The sequence below is a fragment of the Eretmochelys imbricata genome, chromosome 20 (assembly GCF_965152235.1).
Source record: "Eretmochelys imbricata isolate rEreImb1 chromosome 20, rEreImb1.hap1, whole genome shotgun sequence".
Classification (NCBI taxonomy): domain Eukaryota; kingdom Metazoa; phylum Chordata; order Testudines; family Cheloniidae; genus Eretmochelys; species Eretmochelys imbricata.
Genome location: NC_135591.1, coordinates 20,187,072 through 20,207,047, shown reverse-complemented (window position 1 = coordinate 20,207,047; position 19,976 = coordinate 20,187,072). Strand labels below are relative to the sequence as shown.

General features: G+C 60.0%; 1 protein-coding gene across 4 annotated transcripts in view; it reads left to right on the top strand.

Moving 5' to 3' along the window:
- Positions 1 to 4,459: 4,459 nt before the first annotated feature.
- The window catches only part of SLC44A2 (solute carrier family 44 member 2 (CTL2 blood group)), a 38,471-nt gene continuing 22,954 nt past the window's right edge, over positions 4,460 to 19,976 (top strand). Inside the window, exons 1-2 of one of the 4 annotated variants that reach the window (XM_077838552.1) lie at positions 10,223 to 10,999; positions 16,259 to 16,414. In XM_077838552.1, coding sequence (XP_077694678.1) covers positions 16,378 to 16,414 — 37 coding nt within the window. In that variant the 5' untranslated portion in view covers positions 10,223 to 10,999; positions 16,259 to 16,377. Of the gene's footprint in view, positions 4,571 to 10,221; positions 11,000 to 15,718; positions 16,415 to 19,976 lie in introns of those variants that run through there. The other 3 variants (XM_077838553.1, XM_077838550.1, XM_077838551.1) reach the window with 3 other exon arrangements.

The window sequence follows — 19,976 nt, the reverse complement described above, 5'->3', positions numbered from 1 at the left end:
TTGTTCCCGCACCTGCCCCTGGTGTAGCTGGAGCTGGGCATCTGGCTGGGAGATGGGCTGGGTGGGCCTCGGGGCTGGCCAGTCTCACTTTGCTCTGGCCATTCTGTGACCTTCATGGGACCCTGTGGGGAGTGGGATGTCCCCCCATCCCTTCACAGCATGCTCCTCCCCACATCTCATCTGCTAGTCAGAGCAGGGGGGCTGGAAGCCAGGACTTTAGGAGGAGAGTGGGGTCTAGTTGTTAGGGGGGAGGGCTGGAAGCTGGACTCCTGGGTTCTCTCCCCAGCTCTGGGAGGGGAGTGGAGTCTGGTGATTGGAGCAGGGGCCTGACAGCAGAACTCCTGGGTTCTATTCTTAGATCTGGTTCTGTGGCCATGGGTGAGTTTCCTTCCCCCACCCCGTGCCTCAGTTTCCACGGCCAGTTCAGAGTGGGGGCTGGGGTGGCACTGGACCAGGGCAGAGCATGCTGGGGTTCTTTCCAGCCTCCCTTTAGGGACCATTTGCAAAGTGCCCCCCCCCCAACCCAGCTGCCCAGGCCGAGCCGGTCGGGGGCTGGAGGCCTGGGTGGGGGGAGCAGCAGGGCTCACCTTGCCTTTGAGGTCCAGGACGAAGACAGCGGAGGCTGACATGATCCTGGCCTGGCCCCCTCCCGGCCTGTGCGCAGCTTCCTCCTTCCTGGCTCCCCGCAGGGCCAGGTGAGGGAGCTGCGCCCACAGGTGAGCTGGCCCCTTAAAGGGGAAGTGACACATATCCGCCGACAGGAAGGAGGGAGGCGGCCACAGAGGCGCCCTGGGGTGGGGGCGCACGGAACCCCTGGCTCACCTGGGCCCACAGGCCGTGGGACAGATGGTGCTTGTGCCCCCCTGCCCCCATGGGTCTGCCCCGCAGCTGGCCTGACCTCTGGGCTGCAGCTCCAGGGGGCTGGGCTGGAGGAATCCTCTCTGCCCTCCAAGTGTCCAGCGAACCCCCCTCAGTGCTTTGCCCCAAACCCCTGCCCCCTGCTTAGCACCTGGGGGTCATTCCTGGGGGAGGGGGGGGGCGGGCAGAGCCAAGCCCTGGGGCTGTCAGTGTGTGGGGGTGGCCAGGGAGAGGGGGGCAGGCTGGGGGTGGGACAAGGAGGTAAGGGAGCTGGGGAGCATTGTGGAAAGATGGGGGGCAGGAGAGGGGGTGGCCTGGGGCAGGGGAATCTCCACAAACTCCTTGCTCTGCCCAGGGCCCTGGCCTGGCAAGAATTCCCCAGCCACCCACGCGGGCGCATTCCAGCCCCGGGCTGGGCGACCTCGCCAGCCAGGACAATGGGGGCCTGTGCTGGGCAGGGCCAGTGCCAGCCGGAATCCAGCCTCCTCTGCGCCGGGCTATGCGGCTTGGATGTGGAGGGGCGTGGGAGCCAGGCTGCGCTCAGCAGCACGGCATGAGCCGGGGAATGCAGGTGGGTGGCAGCTGGAGCTGTGGGAGCTCATGCAGCCGATGCCATTTCCCGCTGAAGAGTCTCACAGGAGTGTCTAGAAGCCCTGAGCAAATCCGAGGCCCCCCTGGGGCCTGGTGCTGCCCAGACCCCCACCAAGATCCAGGACCCCCCTGGGGCCAGGTGCTGTATGGACACAGCATGAGAGAGATTCCCTAAAGAGGCAAAGTCTGGGCAGGGAAATAGAGGCCCAGAGAGGGATGTGACTTGCCCACGGTCACCCGGCAGGGCAGTGGCAGGGCCAGGAATGGAACTCGGGTGTCCTGAGTCTCAGCCCAGTGCCCCACCCACTAAGCCGCAGTGTCTGTGGGGTATGATGTGCGTGGGCTGGCTCCGATCCCTCCTCTCCCCAGCCCAGCAGTGGCATGGGACTCTCGGTGCCTTCCCCTGCTCCAGCTCTCAGCCCATCTCCTAGTGGGGTGGGTGCCCAGCTCCCAGACACCATCCCCCTGGTTGGCACCTCCTTGCCAGCAACCTCAGCGGAGAGGAGATCTGCTCCCTCCAGCCTGGGGGGGCCCTCCATGCCAGGTGCTGCTCGGCTGTTGCCATTCGGCAGCACTTCATATGCAGTGCCGTGGGCATGGCCTGTTTGTTATTGGCTGTGTGCTGCACCGGGCACGGCCCCTCCCCGAAGTGTGCCCGCTCAGCTCCCCGGGAGCCGGAAGGCAGCTGAACCCAGGGGCCGCAGGGACGATTCCATTACAAAACCCAAACCCAGGCGTCGGCCCTGCCCGGGTGGGCGTCCGGCTCGGCTGCTGCTCCGGGGCTCTGCGCTGGTGCCACGGGGCAGAACTCAGAGCTTTGAGCATCTCTGCCCCTGGCACCAGCCTGATGGAGGGTCAGAGTCACCCCAGCATCGGGGGCGACCCCCGGGTTCCACTGCAGCCAAGCTGCCCGCAGGTCTAATGGAGTGCCCGGCTCCAGAAAGCAGAGCCCGAGCTGCCAGGGCCTGGCTCCCCCATGAGCAGGGGACTCGCCCTTTTCCAAGGGACCTGAAGCCCTTGGCTAGAAGATGAACAAAGGGCCCAGCCCCTGCCCTGTCCCCACATAACCCTTGTGATGTGTTTCCTAAGCGAGGCAGCAGGGGGTGCTGGTGCTCCCCTTTCAGGGACCCAGGGAGTCTGTTTCCATGCCCCCGCTATGCTGCGCCTGCACCCTGGGATCTCTTCAGGGGTGCCCCCGAGGAATTCAGGGAGGTGCAGAGATCAGTCCGTCTGGGAAGCGAACCCTGGGGCTTGGCAGCACAGAGCCAAGAAGGGATGAGGAGGAAGGATGCACTGACGGCCCAGGTGCTGGGGTAGGACCCAGGAGATCTAGGGACAGTTCCTAGCTCTGCCCCAGACTCTCCTGTGGGGCCTTGGGCCTGTCCCTGCATCTCTCTCCATTCCCCCTCTGTCAAATGAGAGTGAGCCTGCTGTTCTCCTGCTCGGTCTGTCTGGTCTCTTTAGATTGGAAATGGGGACTGATTTTCTGGGCAGTGCCTGGCACGACGGGGCCCCGATATTGGTCGGGGTTTGTGCAGCGCCCGGCATGACGGGGCCCTGGTCTCGGCTGGGGCCTCTGGGCACTGCTGAGGTACATGTATAATAATAAGGGGAAGCTCAGGAAGAAATCAGAAGCAGGCAATCGCTCTGTGCTGGGCAGTGTGGGCAGATGCTGGTGCCAAGCCCTGGGCTCTTTGCCCAGGGACAGAGCCCTCCATGCTCAGCATGTCTCTGTAATTGCACGGTGTATATTTGGGTGGGTACAAGCACGTTCTGTCAGGGGGGACGACCCACGGTGCAGCAGGGCCCACGCCCAGGGTAATTGGAGGGGGTCAGCGAGCAAGGCAGTTCCAGGCCACATCGGGAAGAGCTGCTTGCCTTTCACAAGCATTCCTGGATCTGAGGGAGGCAGCAGGACTGTGGCTGGGTGGGGTTGTGGTTGTGAGTTCTTGTCATAACAGCCAGGATCACAGGCCAAGCAGCGCACAGGAAATGTGGCCGGCTGGCTCCTTCGCAGGCACTGACATCCCTGTGTGCAGCTCACGGGCCCTATAGGGCTGTAGGGGCTGTGCACTGCTGAGACCCAAGGAGGAGCAGGGGGGGATCTAATGCAAGGGGCGGGTCCTGGGGGGGGTCTCAGTGCCTGGGACCAGTGCCCCCTCCCCTCCTGCTTAGCTGATGCAGGGAGTGAAATTAACAATGAGTTTTCATTAAAAAAAATTCAAACTCTATGGACTGATTTGTTCTGACGGGCCGCAGGGATGCATCTACACGGACTGCTGACCTCATCTGATACAGCTGGGATATCAGGCTATATGGACCCATAATAATCTATATGGCAGGACATGGGATACTGGACTATATGGACCAGCAACAGTCTATATAGTATGGCAGGACATGGGGGGCTGGCCTGTATCGACCTGTAAGTCAGATCCATTAGGGAAGAGTTGTGGATACTGAGATCTGAGGCCTGGTCCCCTATGCAGCCACTTAACGAGCTGGACAGACCCGTGCTGCTGTTCCGGGCTGTTTAGGGTCTTGTCTGGGGCGCATCACTGTGGTATCTTCTCCAGCACAGCAGGGGGCGGGCAAGTGGGCCAGCGGACCTGTAATGGCTCGATCCTGCAGGGCAGGAAGGAGGGTGCTGGACTGTATGGCCTGATGGCCCAACCTGGCGTGGCACTGGCAGGCAGGGAGATATCGGCCAGTAGCGACCGCTGAGCTGATCGAGGGTGGAAGATGAGATATGTGGACTGAAGGTCTGATCTGTAATGGCAGGAGGTTCCATACTGGGCTATATGGACCGATCTATATGGACTGTGGTCCAGTCCGAGGCTGCAGGAGGTGGGATATTGGACTATGCGGACTGACGGGATGGGGCGGCCATGGGGCTATATGGCCTTGCCCCAGCGGACCACAACCCCTCTCTGCCCCTCCCCAGGCAGGCGGCGGAGGACCCAGGCGATCGGGCAGCCGAGCTCTGGGGGTGTGTCCTCAAGCCCCGCCCCCCCGGCGGCCCCCGGGCTGTGCCGGGCGAGCGGCGGCGGCGCCGGGTGCTGGTGAACGCAGCCGCCCGCGGGGTCCGGGCCAGCGATGGAGAAGGAGCCGGACGGGGCTTACGGTAACGGGGGGGCTCCGTGGGGCGGGGGGGCTGCATCCAGGATCGGGGCCCTCCCCCGCCCGCATCGCCGGGCATCTGGGCAGGAAAGTGCCCGAGGGGAGCTGGGGTGGGGCTGCCCCCATCTGCTGGGCTCAGCCGGGGTGGGAGTGAGCTGGGATCCCCCCTTGTGCCCGCCCACCCGCGGCTATTTCCCCTTAGGGCCCCAGACAGCTGGACCCTGTAACGCCCAGGGGCTCAGCCCCGCATTCCCCCCCCTTCGGGGTTTGGGGCCCAGGTGCCCTTAGAAGGGAACCGCGCCCCTGGGCTCCCGCTGTCCGTGGGGGGCGGTCAGGCTGGGGGCTGCGGGGGGAACCAGGCCCGTTAGCTGGTCCGCTGCATCGCCAGGGGCGGGTGATGGCTGATGCTGGTTTGTGATGGGGAGATGGGCGCTGTGGGGCTGGGTTCGCCTCGGCTGCTTTGAAAGCAAAGATCCCAGCGGGGTGCAAAGCCAGGAAACCCTCGGTCCTGCCCTGGGGAGGGTGCAATGCAGCCGAACTGAGAACTACGGCCAGGAGACCGTGACCCAGACCAGGGCCCCGTTGCGCCGGGCGCCGCCCAGACCCCAACCGAGACCAGGGCCCCGTCGTGCAGGGCGCTGCCCAGACCCCAACCAAGACCAGGGCCCCGTCGTGCAGGGCGCTGCCCAGACCCCAACCAAGACCAGGGCCCCGTCACGCCGGGCGCTGCCGAGACCCCACCCGAGACCAGGGCCCCGTCGTGCCGGGCGCTGCCCAGACCCCACCCGAGACCAGGGCCCCGTCGTGCCGGGCGCCGCCCAGACCCCACCCGAGACCAGGGCCCCGTCGTGCCGGGCGCCGCCCAGACCCCACCCGAGACCAGGGCCCCGTCGTGCCGGGCGCCGCCCAGACCCCACCCGAGACCAGGGCCCCGTCGCGCCGGGCGCTGCCCAGACCCCACCCGAGACCAGGGCCCCGTCGTGCAGGGCGCTGCCCAGACCCCAACCGAGACCAGGGCCCCGTCGCGCCGGGCGCTGCCCAGACCCCAGCCAAGACCAGGGCCCCGTCGCGCCGGGCGCCGCCCAGACCCCTTTAGTTACAGCACTCAGCTGCTCTCCCTTCGCGGGGAGCTGGCTCTAACCCGCCCTGCAGCACATTTGCAGGCTGCTGTGTGTAGAGGGGGGCTGGGAGCGCCAGATATGTGATGTTACAGACCATTAGTTCCCTCCCCCCCATTCCGGGTCCCCCAGCTGTCAATCATGTCCAGTTCCTGGGGTGATGTTCCCACGGGGTGTTTATCCCAACCAGCCCTGGGCTTGGCTGCCACCCCACCCCCACTTCCGTTTCCCTCAGTGCGGAGCCCTGTGTTTCTAATCACCAGCACCACTTGCTCTGTTTCCTTCCACCCGGACTGACAGGGGCAGGGGAAAGGAGTGGGGGCGGGGTGGCTGGGCCTGGGGCACACCCTGGTGTGACAGCCCTGTGAGAAATGCGATGGGCCAGGGCAGCTGCCCAGCTACCCCAGGTGGGTGCCCACACTTGCTCTCCTGCACAAACAGTGCTGATAGCTACGGGCGGGGAGCGGGGTCTGGGGCTGCTCCTAGCAGGTCCCGGTAGCAGCGGCATGTCCCGTCTCCAGCTCCTATGCGTAGGGGCAGCCAGGGGGCTCTGCTCCACGCACTGCTACCACCCCAAGCGCTGCCCCTGCAGCTCCTGTTTGCCGGGAACCGCGGCCAATGGGAGCTGCAGGAGTGGTGCCTGCAGACCAGGCAGTGTGCAGAGTCGTCTGGCTGTGCCTCCGTGTAGGAGCTGGAGAGGGGACATGCCGCTGCTTTTGGGAGCTGCCTGAGGTAAGTGCCACCTGGATCCTGTACCCCTGAGCCGCCCCCCTCCCAGTGCCCCAATCCCCTGCCCCAGCTCTGATCCCCCTCGCACCCTCCGAACCCCTCGGTCCCAGGCCAGAGCCCCCTCCTGCACCCCAAACCCCTCCTCCCCAGTCCCACCTTAGAGCCTGCACCCCCAGCCGGAGCCCTCACACATCGCCTGCACCCCATTCCCCCTGCCCCAGCCCAGAGCCCCCTCCCGCACCCTGAACTCCTCATTTCTGGCTCGGCCCCAGAGCCCGCCCCCCAGCCAGAGCCCTCACCCCCTCCGGCACCCCAGCCCTAATTTTGTGAGCGTTCGTGGCCTGCCATACAATTTCCACACCCAGATGTGGCCCTTGGGCCAAAAGATTTGGCCCCCCACGATCTAGCATCTCGCCCCTTTCACTGCAGAGCACTGTGCAGCCAGAGGGTCAGCGTGGTTATTCCTTTTGGTCACTCATTAGTGGTACTGCGGTGGCTACCAAACCTTGGTCCTGCGTGGAGAGCCACTGGTCCAGGCGCTGCCCAGACCCCGCCCGAGATCAGGACCCCCTCGTGCCGGGCAGTGTACAAATGTAGACTGGGAAATAGTCCCTGCCCCAAAAAGCTCACTCTCAAACAGCCTCCTCCCCAATGCCCAGGACTCCGCAGGGACCCCCTGTGGTGGCCACAGAATTTTAACTCTCCTGATTTATGGGGCAAGTTTGAATTGAGGAGATGGTTTCCGCACCCTCCCCCCCCCGGCCCAATGAGACAGAACAGGGCTGGGGGCGGGGTGCTCTCACCTTCCTGGTGTATAACGAGCTCTTTCCTCTGTCCTGGTCCCCACGCAGGGAGTCCTGGAGTGCCCCACCCTGGTGATGCTCTGGCTCTGGCAGCCAGATGGCACCCCAGCAGTTGGGATGTCGTCAGCCCGGTCTGGGGGGGGTTGTTCTCTCCTGGAGGAAGAGCTGTGGCGGGAGCCAGACTGAATCCATCCAAGGAGGTTTCTTGGCTCAGACGGCTGGTGTGATCGGCTGCAGGGCTGGGCTCTGTTCTTCGCTGGAGCCAGCTCTGCGTGTAGCGCCCTGGGGACAAGGCCCAGGTTGCTATCCCCTCCCTGGAGCCCGTGGGGGTCAGCTCAGCCAGGCCCACGCCACCAGCGCTTTGTCCCCACGCGGGGTTTACGCCGAGCTGGCTCACTCCGGCCCAGACATGTCATTCTCCGCGGTAAAGGCAGAGCCGCTGGATGCCCAGCTGGCTCGGGGAGCTGAACGCTCGCGCTGCTCCAGCTAAACTAGCTATGGGGCCTGGGTGGGGCTGGGGTGGCACTGGGGGGCTGGCCTGAGCCGCCGTCCGTCCCGCCGTGGTCACACAGCTATTTGTAGCAGGCTGGCTTGGACAGAGCTCGCCCGGGTCTGGCTGCCCGCGCTGGGAATCACCCATCCAGGCCGCTGCATAGACGTGCTCTTAGAGTGGGCGCTGTGTGGGTCCCAGGGCAGGCAGCGGGCCCCGGAGGTGAGATCCGATGTGCCTGGCACAGCGGGGGCCTGAGCCTGGCCGTGGATGGCACCGCAGTCCAAGCCCCTCCTCTCCGTAGATTCCTGCGCTCTCGATAGGTGCGGCCACTGCACCCATCACCATGGTATCTGGGCCCCTTCCAGTCACGTGGGGCTCACTCGCTCGCTCTTACTCTCTCCCTAGGTGAGCGTAGGGGATCCTCGGCCTTGTCTTCCCCCTCGGCTAGAGCCTGGCCTGCCTAGGGGGGCAGGTCAGGTCCGTCACCCTCCAGGAGAGGGAGAAATACCCTGCTTTAGACGATGGGGCTGGGACCTCGCCTGACAGGGCTAGCTTGGCTGGGAAAGGGCAGCACGGGGTGTGGGGGTGTGGTGGGGGGCAGGGGTATTTGCAGGGGATGCGTCTCTCTCTGTAGGGGTTCTCCAAGGCGGGGTGATGCCCTGCCCCCTGTACAAGGGGAGCGTCATGGCCGGATTCAGGGTTTGCAGCTGGGATTCCGGGCTGCAGATGAGGGGTCAGAGGTGCCCCCCCCATTCCCACCCCCGCCAGCTGGCAGCGTTTCAGAGCATGGCATGCCGGGAAGAGGGGCGGAAGTGGGCCAGGAACTGAGGAAGGAGGTGGCTGCCTTCCAGGCATTCGGGACAGGGTGGGTCGCGGAGCCACTCACTCCCCAGGGACATGCTGCCTTGGGAGAGAGCCCACAAAGCGTCGAGTCTCTTGGTTTCGATACATGTGGCTTTTTGCTCCCAACCGTGCTGTTTTAAATGGGGAAGCCCAGCCCCTGCCTACACAAGTGCTTCCGGGGGGAGCGGGTGTTGTGTAACCCTGCACAGCCACAGCTTAGGGGGTGGGGGGTGAGGAGTTCTCTGCCCAGTGGGATCTAGGGAGGAAGAATGTCCCAGAGAAAGACGGACCTGCTCCCTGTCTGTCCTGCAGAGACCTGCACCCGAAGCTGCTGCGGGGGGGATGTTTCCGTCTGTCGGGGGATGTTCAGTCTCCCGGAGGTTGAGAGGCTGCCTAGGGCCCCGGTCCCTGGGTCCAGACCCTTATGACCAGAGGCTGCAGACCTTGGCCTGGCTGGAGGAGAAGGAGCCTCCCCTCTCCCAGCGGACTCCTGCCCCAGCTAGCTGACTCAGGGAAAGGGAATCTGAGCAAGGCAGGAGCTGCCTCAGCCAGACGGATGAGAGGGAGTTTTGAGGGGTGGAGAGCCAGGCTCTGAGATGCCTGCCAGTTCACATGCCAGTCCAGACCCAGCTTACAGGGAGAGCTGCAGATCCTGGCCGTGCTGGGACCCGTCAGGGCAGCAGAGGCCTGGGCCCGGACAGCAAACAGCTGGTGGTTTGATGCTGCAAACAGTGTTGGATTGCGAGGCTGGAAACGGCAGAGGTGCCGGGACCACAAGAAGATTTGGAAAGAGGCAAGCGCTGTCCACGGGCCCCCACAGAGCCCCCAGCATCAGAGGGGCCCAGGCCCAGCACAGCCACTGGTTACAGGCCAGGCCTCTTGCTTGTCTGGCTGCGCTAGCAGGCATGACATCCTGTTACAAGCCACACGGTCATGTGGGCCTGCAGGGGGATTTCCTCACCTCCGGGCTGGATGTTGTTAGCGGAGGGCAGGTGCCAGACTGGCAGCTCTGGAAACTGGCATCCTCTAAGCCCAGAGCAGGACCTGTGGCAGGGTGACCCCACACCTGGGGGGATGGAACAGTTTGTATAGTGGGGGCTGAGAGCCAATGAACCCAAACTGTAAACCCTGTGTAGAATGGAAACCACTTCAAACCAGGGGGTGCGGTTGCACCCCGGCACCCTGACTTGCAGCACCTGTGCCCATGCCCTGTACCCACTGCCGCTCTGCATCCCTTGCCCTGGGGTCTCGAGGTCTCTGACCTCACCACAGGTGCAGCCCAGGCCATGGCAGGATGAGCTGCTGATTTTAGGAAGGGCCCCAGGTAATAAATCTGAGATTGCGCCTGGAGGCTGGAATTGGGGAACCCTCTGTCACGCAGACCCCGGGCGATGCTCTGGAACTGCTCCCTACAAAGCCAGTCAGGACTCTGGGGCAGTCTCTTTTCTGTGAGCAGACTGTCTTCAGGACACACAGCTCATACAGCTTCCACCTTCCTGGGTCTGACCTCGGAGCATTCAGCCTCCTCTGCCCCTCCGTGCGCTTCCCATAGCCAGTCTGCCCAGGCAGCGTCCTGGGGAAGCCGGAGGGTCCTGCCCCCCAACTCCGCAGTCAGACGGGACTCTCAGCCAGGTGGTAAAACAGAAGGTTTATTAGATGACAGGAACATGGTCTAAAAGAGCTTGTAGGTGCAGAGAACAGGACTCCTCAGCCGGGTCTGTCTTGGGGGGCAGGGAGGCCAGAGCCCCATCTGGGCCTCCCTCCATTTCCCCAGCCAGCTCCAAACTGAAACTCTGCAGCCCCTCCTCTAGCCTTTGTCTCTTTCCCGGGCCAGGAGGCCACCTGATCTCTTTGTTCTCGAACCCCTTGGTTGGCATCTTTGCAGGGGAGGGGCCCAGGCTATGAGTTGCCAGAAGACAGGGTGTTGGCCATTCTCTGGGCAGACAGCATCCCACTGGCCCTCTAGGGCTCTGCAACAATCACACCCCCTGATCCCACCACCTAGAGACTTAAGAAATGCCTAGGGGAAACTGAGGCACCCACACAGTAGTCAGAGAAAACATTAAGAACATTCCCACTTCATCACACCGTCCTTCCTGTGTCCTGGAGCACAAAGAGGGGGTGGCTGTCCAGACCGGGACGGGGGTGGGAGGCATCTGACCCAAGCTGGTCAAGAGCCCGTAGGTCACAATAGCAGCGTTGCATCAGCTGGAAGATCCACCCAGAGCAGGAGACAGCCCCGAGCATTGCATGCTGGGATACTAGTCTCCCTGGAGCAGGTGGCTGGTGAGATAAAGACAGGCAGCAGCAGGGCCCTGCTGAGGGGGGAAGCTGAGAACCCATCACAGCCTGGGGTTGGGGCTGCTCTGCCGGCAGGCGGACGAGGTGGCTGCAGATGGAGCAAAGGGCGTTGGGAGAGTTCAGCTGGGAGCCAGGACCAGACTTCGGTGAGGCTGCAGGTCGGGATGAGGGGCATGGGTGGAGCTGGGGGGCAGGGCTGGGGTAGCAGGGGGACTGCAGGTTGGGAGTGGGGGGCAGGGCTGGCATAGAGGGGGCTGTGGGTCAGAGCTGAGGGGCACCGGTGGGCCTGGGGGGCAGGGCTGGGATAGCAGGGGCTGTGGGTCAGGGTTGAGGGGCACAGATCCTCCACTCTCCCAGGCAGCGAACTCTTTCTCAATTTAAAACCAAAACCGAATTAAACCCCCGTTACAATAGGACACAAACCCAAGCCCATTTAATCTGATAAATGCTTTAAGCTGAATTTGTCTCTTCTGTCCGTGTCCTGCCCACGCGGGGTCAGCAAGGCTGGTCTAGCAGCCGCTGTGTGTGTGTTTGTGGGGGGACAGACTAAAACCAAGTTGCTGTTGTGATACTTTTAGCTCTGCAGCGAGCCCGCGGCTGCTCAAGGATCTCTGGCTATGCCCCACTTCCCCGCGCCTGCTCTCGTGCCCCTCAGAGCCAATGGGGCAGGGAGTGGCTGAACTGATGAGTGCAAGGAGGTTGTTCCACTTTTGGGCTGCGAAGAATATGCTGGTTCCGTGCCATGGAGAGGGGCCTCGGGGGTTTCCTGGGGCTCTGCAAACTTGCCGCTTCCTGGCATTTTCTCTGGAACGGCCTCTCTATCGAGCGCCCCTTTGATCCTGGCTGAATGCAGATAAAAGTCAGCAGCATCCATGTCTTTTAATTTGCACCACTTCATTTCCTGTTGATCAGGTTGTGCTTGCCAGGACGCTGCTTTCCACCTCCTCTGAACAGCACGCACTGGGGCTGGGGCCCTGGGGCAGCCCCTAGCGAGATGGGGGGTCTGGAGTCTGTCACTGTGTGTGGCCGGAGGCTCTGGGCTGCTGGTTCGGGAGGTGACACTTTCTACCGTCTCCTCATTCTCGTCCTCAGGCCTCGCAGCTCGTGGCTTCCGAAAGCTGTGAGCCCGTGTCCGGGGTGCAGGGACGGGGGCTGGCTCGGGGCTCAGAGCCTGCAGCTTGTGGATGGAGGGGAGAGGCTACGAGATCGTGCCCACCTGGCTGGTGGGGTGAGGAGAGAGAAGCCCGTGGGAGCCTCTCCTGAGGGAGACTGAAACAAACTCACAGAATCCATGTTGGGGAAGGAAAATGGCCAGAGGGGCCTGGGAAGGCCACATGATGGGAAAGTCAGAGGGTGACAAAAGAAACCCAAATGGCTCTGGGTGTGTGAATAACCGAGCCAGCCCCTGTCACGGAGTCCCTGGGCGATGCTCTGGAACTGCTCCCCACGAAGCCAGGCTGGACCCTGGGGAAGTCTCCTCTCTGGGAGCAGCCTGTCTGCAGGACACACAGCTCACCCAGCTCCACCTTCCTGGGTCTGACCTCGGAGCATTCAGCATCCTCTGCCCCTCCATGTGCTTCCCACAGCGAGTCCACTCAGGCGGGGTCCTGAGGAAGCCAGAGGGTCCTGCCCCCCAATTTCGCAGTCAGACGTGACTCTTAGCCAGCCAGTAAAACAGAGGTTTATTAGACAACAGGAACATGGTCTAACACAGAGCTTGTAGGTGCAGAGAACAGGATCCCTCAGCCGGGTCCATTTTGGGGGGCAGTGAGCCAGACAACCCCGTCTGCCCTTCACTCCATGTTCCCAGCCAGCCCCAAACTGACTCACCCTCCAGCCCCTCCTCCCCTGGGCTCTGTCCCTTTCCCGGGCCAGGAGGGCACCAGATTCCTTTGTTCTCCAACCCTTTAGCTCTCACCTTGCAGGGGGGAAGGGCCCAGGCAATCAGTTGCCAGGAGACAGAGTGTCACCATTTATGTTCACTGGCCCTTTGCTCTGCAGCCATTACACCCCCTTATCCCACCACCTGGAGACTTAAGAACTGCCTAGGGGAAACTGAGGCACCCCAACAGTATTCAGAGGAAACATGAAGAACAGCCCCACGTCGTCACAGCCCCCCCGCCAGGTCAGCTGGCCACGCCAAGGGCTGTGGCATCGCAGTATCATCCGATGAAGGGAGCTGTAGCTCACGAAAGCTTATGCTCAAATAAATTGGTTAGTCTCTAAAGTGCCACAAGTCCTCCTGTTCTTTTTGCAGTATCTCTGCTAGCCCTAGCTATGGGAGCTGCTGCTCTAGCCCAGCCCTGGGCTGTTATGCACGTTGTACAGCTGGGACCCGAGGCACTAAGTGACTCAGCCAAGACCACACAGGGAGTCAGTGGCAGAGCGGGGAGTTGAGCCCAGATCTCCTGAGGCTGAACCCCTGGACCATCCTTCCTCCCGCCACTGCCTGGATCTCTCAGTCCCAGCCCTCCAGGCTTCCCGCTTCTCTCCCTCTGCCCCCAGCACTGTGGCTCAGGGAGCGGCTAGGAGCATCACCCACTGGGCTGTGGTTAATCAGCCTCCCTCATGCCATCACACCCATGTGTTTCTTGTTCCTCTCTCCCCACCCTCCCTGCAGCAGCCTGACTGGCAGAATGACTCATGGCCCAGCAGGCTCTGCCCTGGCCTCTCTCCTCTCCCCATCACTCTTGAGGCTTTCCCCAGCCCTCCTTTGTGCTGAGGGGCAGCCTGGCCCTGGGCAGCGGGGTGCGGGTGCCTGGTGGGGGTGATCCCTCAGTCCAAGGCAGCAGCTCCAGGAGAGATGCGAGGATTCTCCTGCTCCTCCAATCCCAGCTTTTGTTTTGGAGCTGTAAATCAGTGGCCTACCAGTCTGCCCCATGACATCACCACCAGCCAATGGGGGCACAGAGCTGCTGCCAGGGCAAGGGCTCACGGGCGACTGGCACAGGTCGCCCATAAATCTCTCTCTCCTGCCCTCCACTTAGGGTGGCGAGAAACATGCTGCTTACAGCTGTCCAAGAGCCACTCCCATGGCTCGTCCTTCGATCAGGCCCCAGGTCGTAGCCCAGCAGCAACCGATACCGCTGCAGGGAGGTGGGTTCTGCGCTGGCTTAGGGGGAGTGCACAGGATGTACCGTCAACCTTTGGCTCAGTTACTATCCGAACGAATTTCTGTCTAGTGCTTAGAGCGGTGGGGCTGGGAGCCAGGACTCCTGGGTTCTATTCCCAGCTCTGGGAGGGAAGTGGGGTCTCATGGTTAGAGTTGGGGAGGGGTGGGAGTTAGCGCTTCTGGTTTCTATTCCTGACTCTGAGTCAATGTGTCTAGTGGAGATTTATTTACAATCTAAATATAGCGAAGAGGGTAAACCACAGCAATGAACTGTAGGCTCAGGGGACTGACCGTGGCCATGCAATGCTCAGTGATTTCCATGGCAGCCCCAGATCGGAACGTGCGCCCTGACGCAACATGGATCGGGTGGGTCTCAGCCACGAACAGACCGGTACCAGCTGGCTTCTTGCTCTCGATCTCAGCAGAGGCACCGAGGACGCTGAGATGGAGCTGAGGCCCTGGCAGGAGGCAGCGGGAGGTAGATCCCTGCCTTGCCGTGGCTCACAGTGTGTGCACCCTGAGGGTCAGTCGAGGTGCTGGGGCTGGCAGTTAGAACCGTCTGCCAGTGCCGCTGAGTACGCGTTAAGAACAAAACAAGCTGAACCAGCTTCCAACCACAGCCCCACACCTTGGTCCTGTGCCAGCGGTGGCCAGTGGGTGGCTAAAGGAAGAAGAAGGTCTAGTGGTGAAGGGCTCTAGCCTGAGACATAGGTGAGCCAGGTTGAAATCCCTGCTCTGCCACAGGCTCCTGGTGTGGCCTCGGGCAAGTCACTTAGTCTCTCTGGGCCTTCAGTCCCATCTGCCCACCAGTGGTAGCAGCCCTGCCTCCTAGGGGTGTGTGAAGGAGGGTACATGAGCACAACAGATAGAAAGGCTTAAAGCTTTCTTTAAAGACACAATTCTAAGGTCTTGTCTATACACAAAAGCTTAACTGTCGGTAGAGTCACCTAGTGTGAACCTGGTTAGCCCGATATCAAGGTGCCTTGTACCAGTCTAGCTAGTCCCGTACAGCAGGGGTTCTCAGACTTTTGTCCTGGTGACCCCTTCCACACAGCAAGCCTCTGAGTGTGACCCCCCTTATACATTAAAAACACTTTTTTAATATATTTAACACCATTATAAATGCTGGAAGCAAAGCAGGGTTTGGGGTGGAGGCTGACAGCTCGCGACCCCCCATGTAATAACCTCGCGACCCCATGAGGGGTCTCGACCCCCAGCTTGAGAACCCCTGCCGTACAGGAAGGGGAACAAGGTGTAGCAGGAAGACACCTTTATTCTGGTATAAGTGCATCCACACTAGAGACTGTGGGAGTATGACTGTATCAGGAACCAACACAGTTCTACCAGTGCAACCACAGTGCCTCGGCCCGTCAGCGGAACAGAAATGCGCGCGCGCCTCTCGATGCGCCTCTCTCTCACTTGTGCCCTCCCCTCATTCTCTGCATCAAGGGCTTGCGAGAGGAAAGTTTCTTTTTCAGAAGAAAAGAAAGTCAGACTTTCTGCCTGGAGCTGCCGTTGCACAAGCTAAGCGTGCGTGACTGAGAGAGAGAGAGAAGAGAATTCCGCCTGACTCCAGCTGTGGAGGGGGTCAGAGCCCAGCTCAAAGCACTGCATACCTACTGGCATGGGTGTAAAAAAGCTTATTTTTTTAAGCAATAAAACTTCCCCCATTTCGTTGCCTTTTTATGATTTAAGCAGCTACAACTGTTCACAGCGTGTCTGTGAGACTCCCTTCTCCCATGTGCCACCATGCTACCCTGGCACTAAGGCACGGAGCTGCTTCATTGACCCCTTTCTTTGGGGAGAAGTTCTTCGCAGTGGGTCAGATCCTGTGTGTTTGGGATTTTTCTGTGCAAAGCTCTGCTTGGCCGCAGGTCTGGCCGTGCGAGATGGCTAGAAGCTGATACATCTTCCATCCGAGGGATACCTTGAGAGATCCTATGAGAGCCTCAGTCCTGTTTTTGAACTGGCCCCTGCCTTGCACCTTGGGTGATGTTTCCACCTTTGTTCCCATTCTGATTCGGGAGCGCTTGGCATGCATGTGGCACAGGGTGTAAATGATCAGACGTGGCACAGGGCCTGGGAGAATCAGGCCAGCAACCCAGGCCTGTCCTATAGGAGTGGTTGCTGTCCCTTTAAATGTGTTTGCTGAATGGGCTTCTGTTTTTATTGGCTGCCCATAGTCACACCCAGAGAGAAGAGGAAAGACGGCTAAGACAGCCAGAGAATCAGTATGTGAAAGAGCAACACAAACTGCCTGCAAAGGGAGCTTTTTGCTAAACACCTATTACAGGTTAGACCAGTTCAGCCAGACAGGAAGAGGGGGCCACCAGAGCTGACTGGGCAACTGATCCCTAGCGGACTGTGGGAATCGGAAGGAAGTGAGCTGAGCTCCTGCAGTGAGTCGTTGGCATGGGGGTAGACGAAGAGAATTATTATGGCAAACACGGTAAGAAAGTGTGCGTCGTGCAGCAATGTCCAGTGTGTCTGTTCTCTGGGGCTTGCTTATGCCAGCCTCCTGTGCTCCCTTCCTGCTCCTGATGCTCGCTTTCCCCTCTGTGTGTGCAAGGGTCTGCAGGGGACAGCACTGAGTTCTGGGGAACCGGGTGCTGTCTCGCCGGGGTGCCTTGGGCCTTTGCCAGGAGCAGTCTGTGCTCGGATGCCTTTCTGATTATGGGCAGAGAGAAGAGTGGAATCTGGGCATGGATGGACATGGCTGGCTCTCTGCAAACTCCCTGAACTTTAATGAATGTCTGACCATCAGGCTCCTTCACAAGCAGCTGAGGTCCATGGAGGGTAGAGATGGTGCGTTACAGTTAATTAAACAGCTTCCTGGCGAAACAAGACAGCAGCTGCCTTTCCTCTGCATTTCTTTTCAGTTGTGGTGAGCCCTGCCCTTGGGACTGACTGGAGAAAAACACTCTAAGCCCTGGTATAAAGGCGCCCTACACCCATACAGTTTATTCCCGTTCTTGCAGGGGAACAGCTATAAAAGCACCTTTGTAATCAGTATAAACACCAGCTGGCTTGTACTGCTTTCCATGGTGTAGTTAAAGCAGCGTGACTTGTGTGTGGACAAATTGTCACTCCCTTGTTGTGAGTCACTCGTTAGGTTCATAGCCCTGGGCTCTAGCTCCTCCTCTTTTAGGCTCCCATGGCCACAAATTAACCCTGGAGTCTCTTGGCCCTGATGGCTGAGAACCTGGACTTCCAGTTCTCCTCTGTGACCCTCACCCTTTCTGCAAAGGTTCAGAGTTCCCCTTGCATCAGCACAGATGGTGGAGAACCCCCCCCCCCCAATGCTTTCCAAGACCTTGCATGGGGGGTGGCTAGTTTGGGGGTAATTGCCGCAAAGTTGCTGCTTGCGTGGTATTTTTAGGGAGGCGAACGTTCCAGCAAAGTTAGCCATCGCTGCCCTGGAGTGACCCAGGACTGGAAGAGCGGGGGGGGGGCAGAGCAGAGGTGTGCTGGCAGAGTTGGGGGCACGGGGAGTCCAGGACTGGAACAGAAGGGTGCCACTAGTCAGGACTGAGATGTACTGGCAGTGTCCAGGCCTGGATTAGCAGGGAGGGGCTGCAGGTTTGGCCTGAAGCATGCTGTTAGTTCCAAGCAGGGCTACTAGCTGCTCACTCTCTGAGCAGTGAATTGTGATGCCCCTGAAAGGGGGGAATCCCGTGAGTAGAAATCAAGAACTGTTTCGTTTCACGGGTCCCACAGGTCCTGCTGAGAGTTTGGTGGTCTCTGTAGCTTGGCACATGGGCCATGGTGCATCTTTTGAGTGCTGAGTGGGAGCTGCAAACCTGCTGTTATAAACTCTTCTGCATAAATTCTCCCTGGTGGGGGTGGGGATGCAGCTGCTCTGAGTGTTTGCGCAGACAGTTCACAGAAGCTGGCAAGAATCCTGCTCTGTAGATAAGGAAAACAGGGGCCTTGTAAATCACTTCACTGCCTGTCCACAAACAAGATGACCAGGGCAGGTGCTGTGTGCCTATGAGACATACAGAGAAGGAACATTGCACACTCATGTCTCTTCCACAAGTGCCAGCAGTAAGTACAAGTATATTAGGTAGCTGCAAAAAGAACAGGAGGACTTGTGGCACCTTAGAGACTAACAAATTTATTTGAGCTGTAGCTCACAAAAGCTTATGCTCAGATAAATTTGTTAGTCTCTAAGGTGCCACAAGTCCTCCTGTTCTTTTTGCGGATACAGACTAACACGACTGCTACTCTGAAACCTGTCATTAGGTAGCTGAAATTTCTGGCGTATGTATGCTAGCCTTGGCCTGTTTTTCCAGGAAATCCACCTGGTTTCACTTTCAAAGCATCTGTGTATGCCTGCCTTGTGCATTGGCTCTTACCCACGTTTTGATTCGGGGATTAGGGCATCTCAGCAGCTCCCAGGTTTCTCAGAGAGGGATCCGTGCGTGGCTCCTTCTCAGGGCAGGAGGTAATGGAATGAGCAGTCTGGCTCCAGCTATTGAATTCCATCCAAGGAGTGCTTGGGTGGGTTAGGGCGGTTGCAGCCTGTAGAGAGAAGGGATTTCTAGGTTAGATAGAACTTACTATCCTAGATCTGGAGCTGGCTCTGGGTAACCTGACTGAGGGGCCCCTGGGCCTCTTTTGAGGCTCTGAAAACATTTCTGGTGACTTTCTCTCTTGGAAAATTCCCAGGAGCTGAATGGAAACATTCTCTGAGAATTGGCTGAGGAGCTATGTGGAAACTTGTTCTACAGTCAGGCCCCAAATTATTTCCAGCCCTGGACACTAGGATATCGGAAGAAAAATGATGTCTTGGTAGATTATTTTCCTCCCTGGTTCTGGGTAGTCTCCAGGCCTTTGCTGTAAAGGTGAAACCTGCTTCCAGCCTCCTCTATCGGCACCGTCCGTGGTGCCAAGATGAGGATGTAGTATTCTAATATCTAAACCAAAGGGGGGCAAACTCCGTAAACTCACTGAACATTAAATCCCACCAAATGAGGGTAAATCCATCCTCATCATCGTATCCACGCATTATACTCCACACCTGAACGTAGCCATTATATGAACAACATACCCCATATCTCAATGTCTGTACTTTGACCTGTTAAACTTTTACCCCCAATCGGGGAGATTGCAGATTATGTATTCCTTACGCCACCCGTTCCTAAACCGAATTTCGCACCCCTTGATAATCTGTACCTTATTCCCTGATAGCCAGAAACTTCTATGCTTAAACTCTGTACCGTTTTCTTTTTACTTCAACATCATCTTAATAAAATTATGAATTCTAATATCTAAACCAGAGGGGAGCAAACTCCGGCCCATGGGCCACATCCGGCCCGCAGGACCCTTCCCTCTGGCCCCCGAGCTCCTGCCAGGGAGCGGGGTCAGGACAAGCTTGCAGAGGAGCCAGCCCGACTCCCCACAGCCGGGTGAGCGGGGCGGAGCCTAGTCCCTGGCCCCTCCCCTTCTGCTCCCCTCGCTCCCTGCCGCCCTCGCAGGGCACAGTTCCCCAAGCGGGGCAGCATGGCTATAGCGGGGCCAGAGGGAGTTCCGGGGGGGAGGTGAGGAGCTAGGGGTCGGTCAAGGGGCCTGGGGCCTGCTGCCGGGGACAGGGGCTGGGCAGAGCAAACCAGGGCCCCCCTCCACCTCCAGCATGCACCTCCAGCATGCACCTCCAGCAAGCCCAGACACGGAGCGAGCCCTGCCCGACTGCCAGGGAGAGCAGCCAAAATGAGCAGGGGAAATGCACAGGGAAAGGATTGAGCCTCCTTTCCCCCACCCCACAGCTAATGTGGGTTGGGGAGAGCAGGGAGGGTTGGATGGGGGCAGGGGAGCCCCAAGGGGGGCGGTCAGGCGGTGGGGAGCAGGGGAGATTGGATAGGGGACGGGCATCCTGGGGGGATGGTCAGGGGGCAGAGAGCAGGGGTGTTTGGAGAGGATGCAGGAGTCCTGGGGTCAGTCAGGGGTGGGGAGCAGGGGGGATTGGATGGGGGTGGGAGTTCCGGGGGGCTAGATAGGGGGTGGGGGCC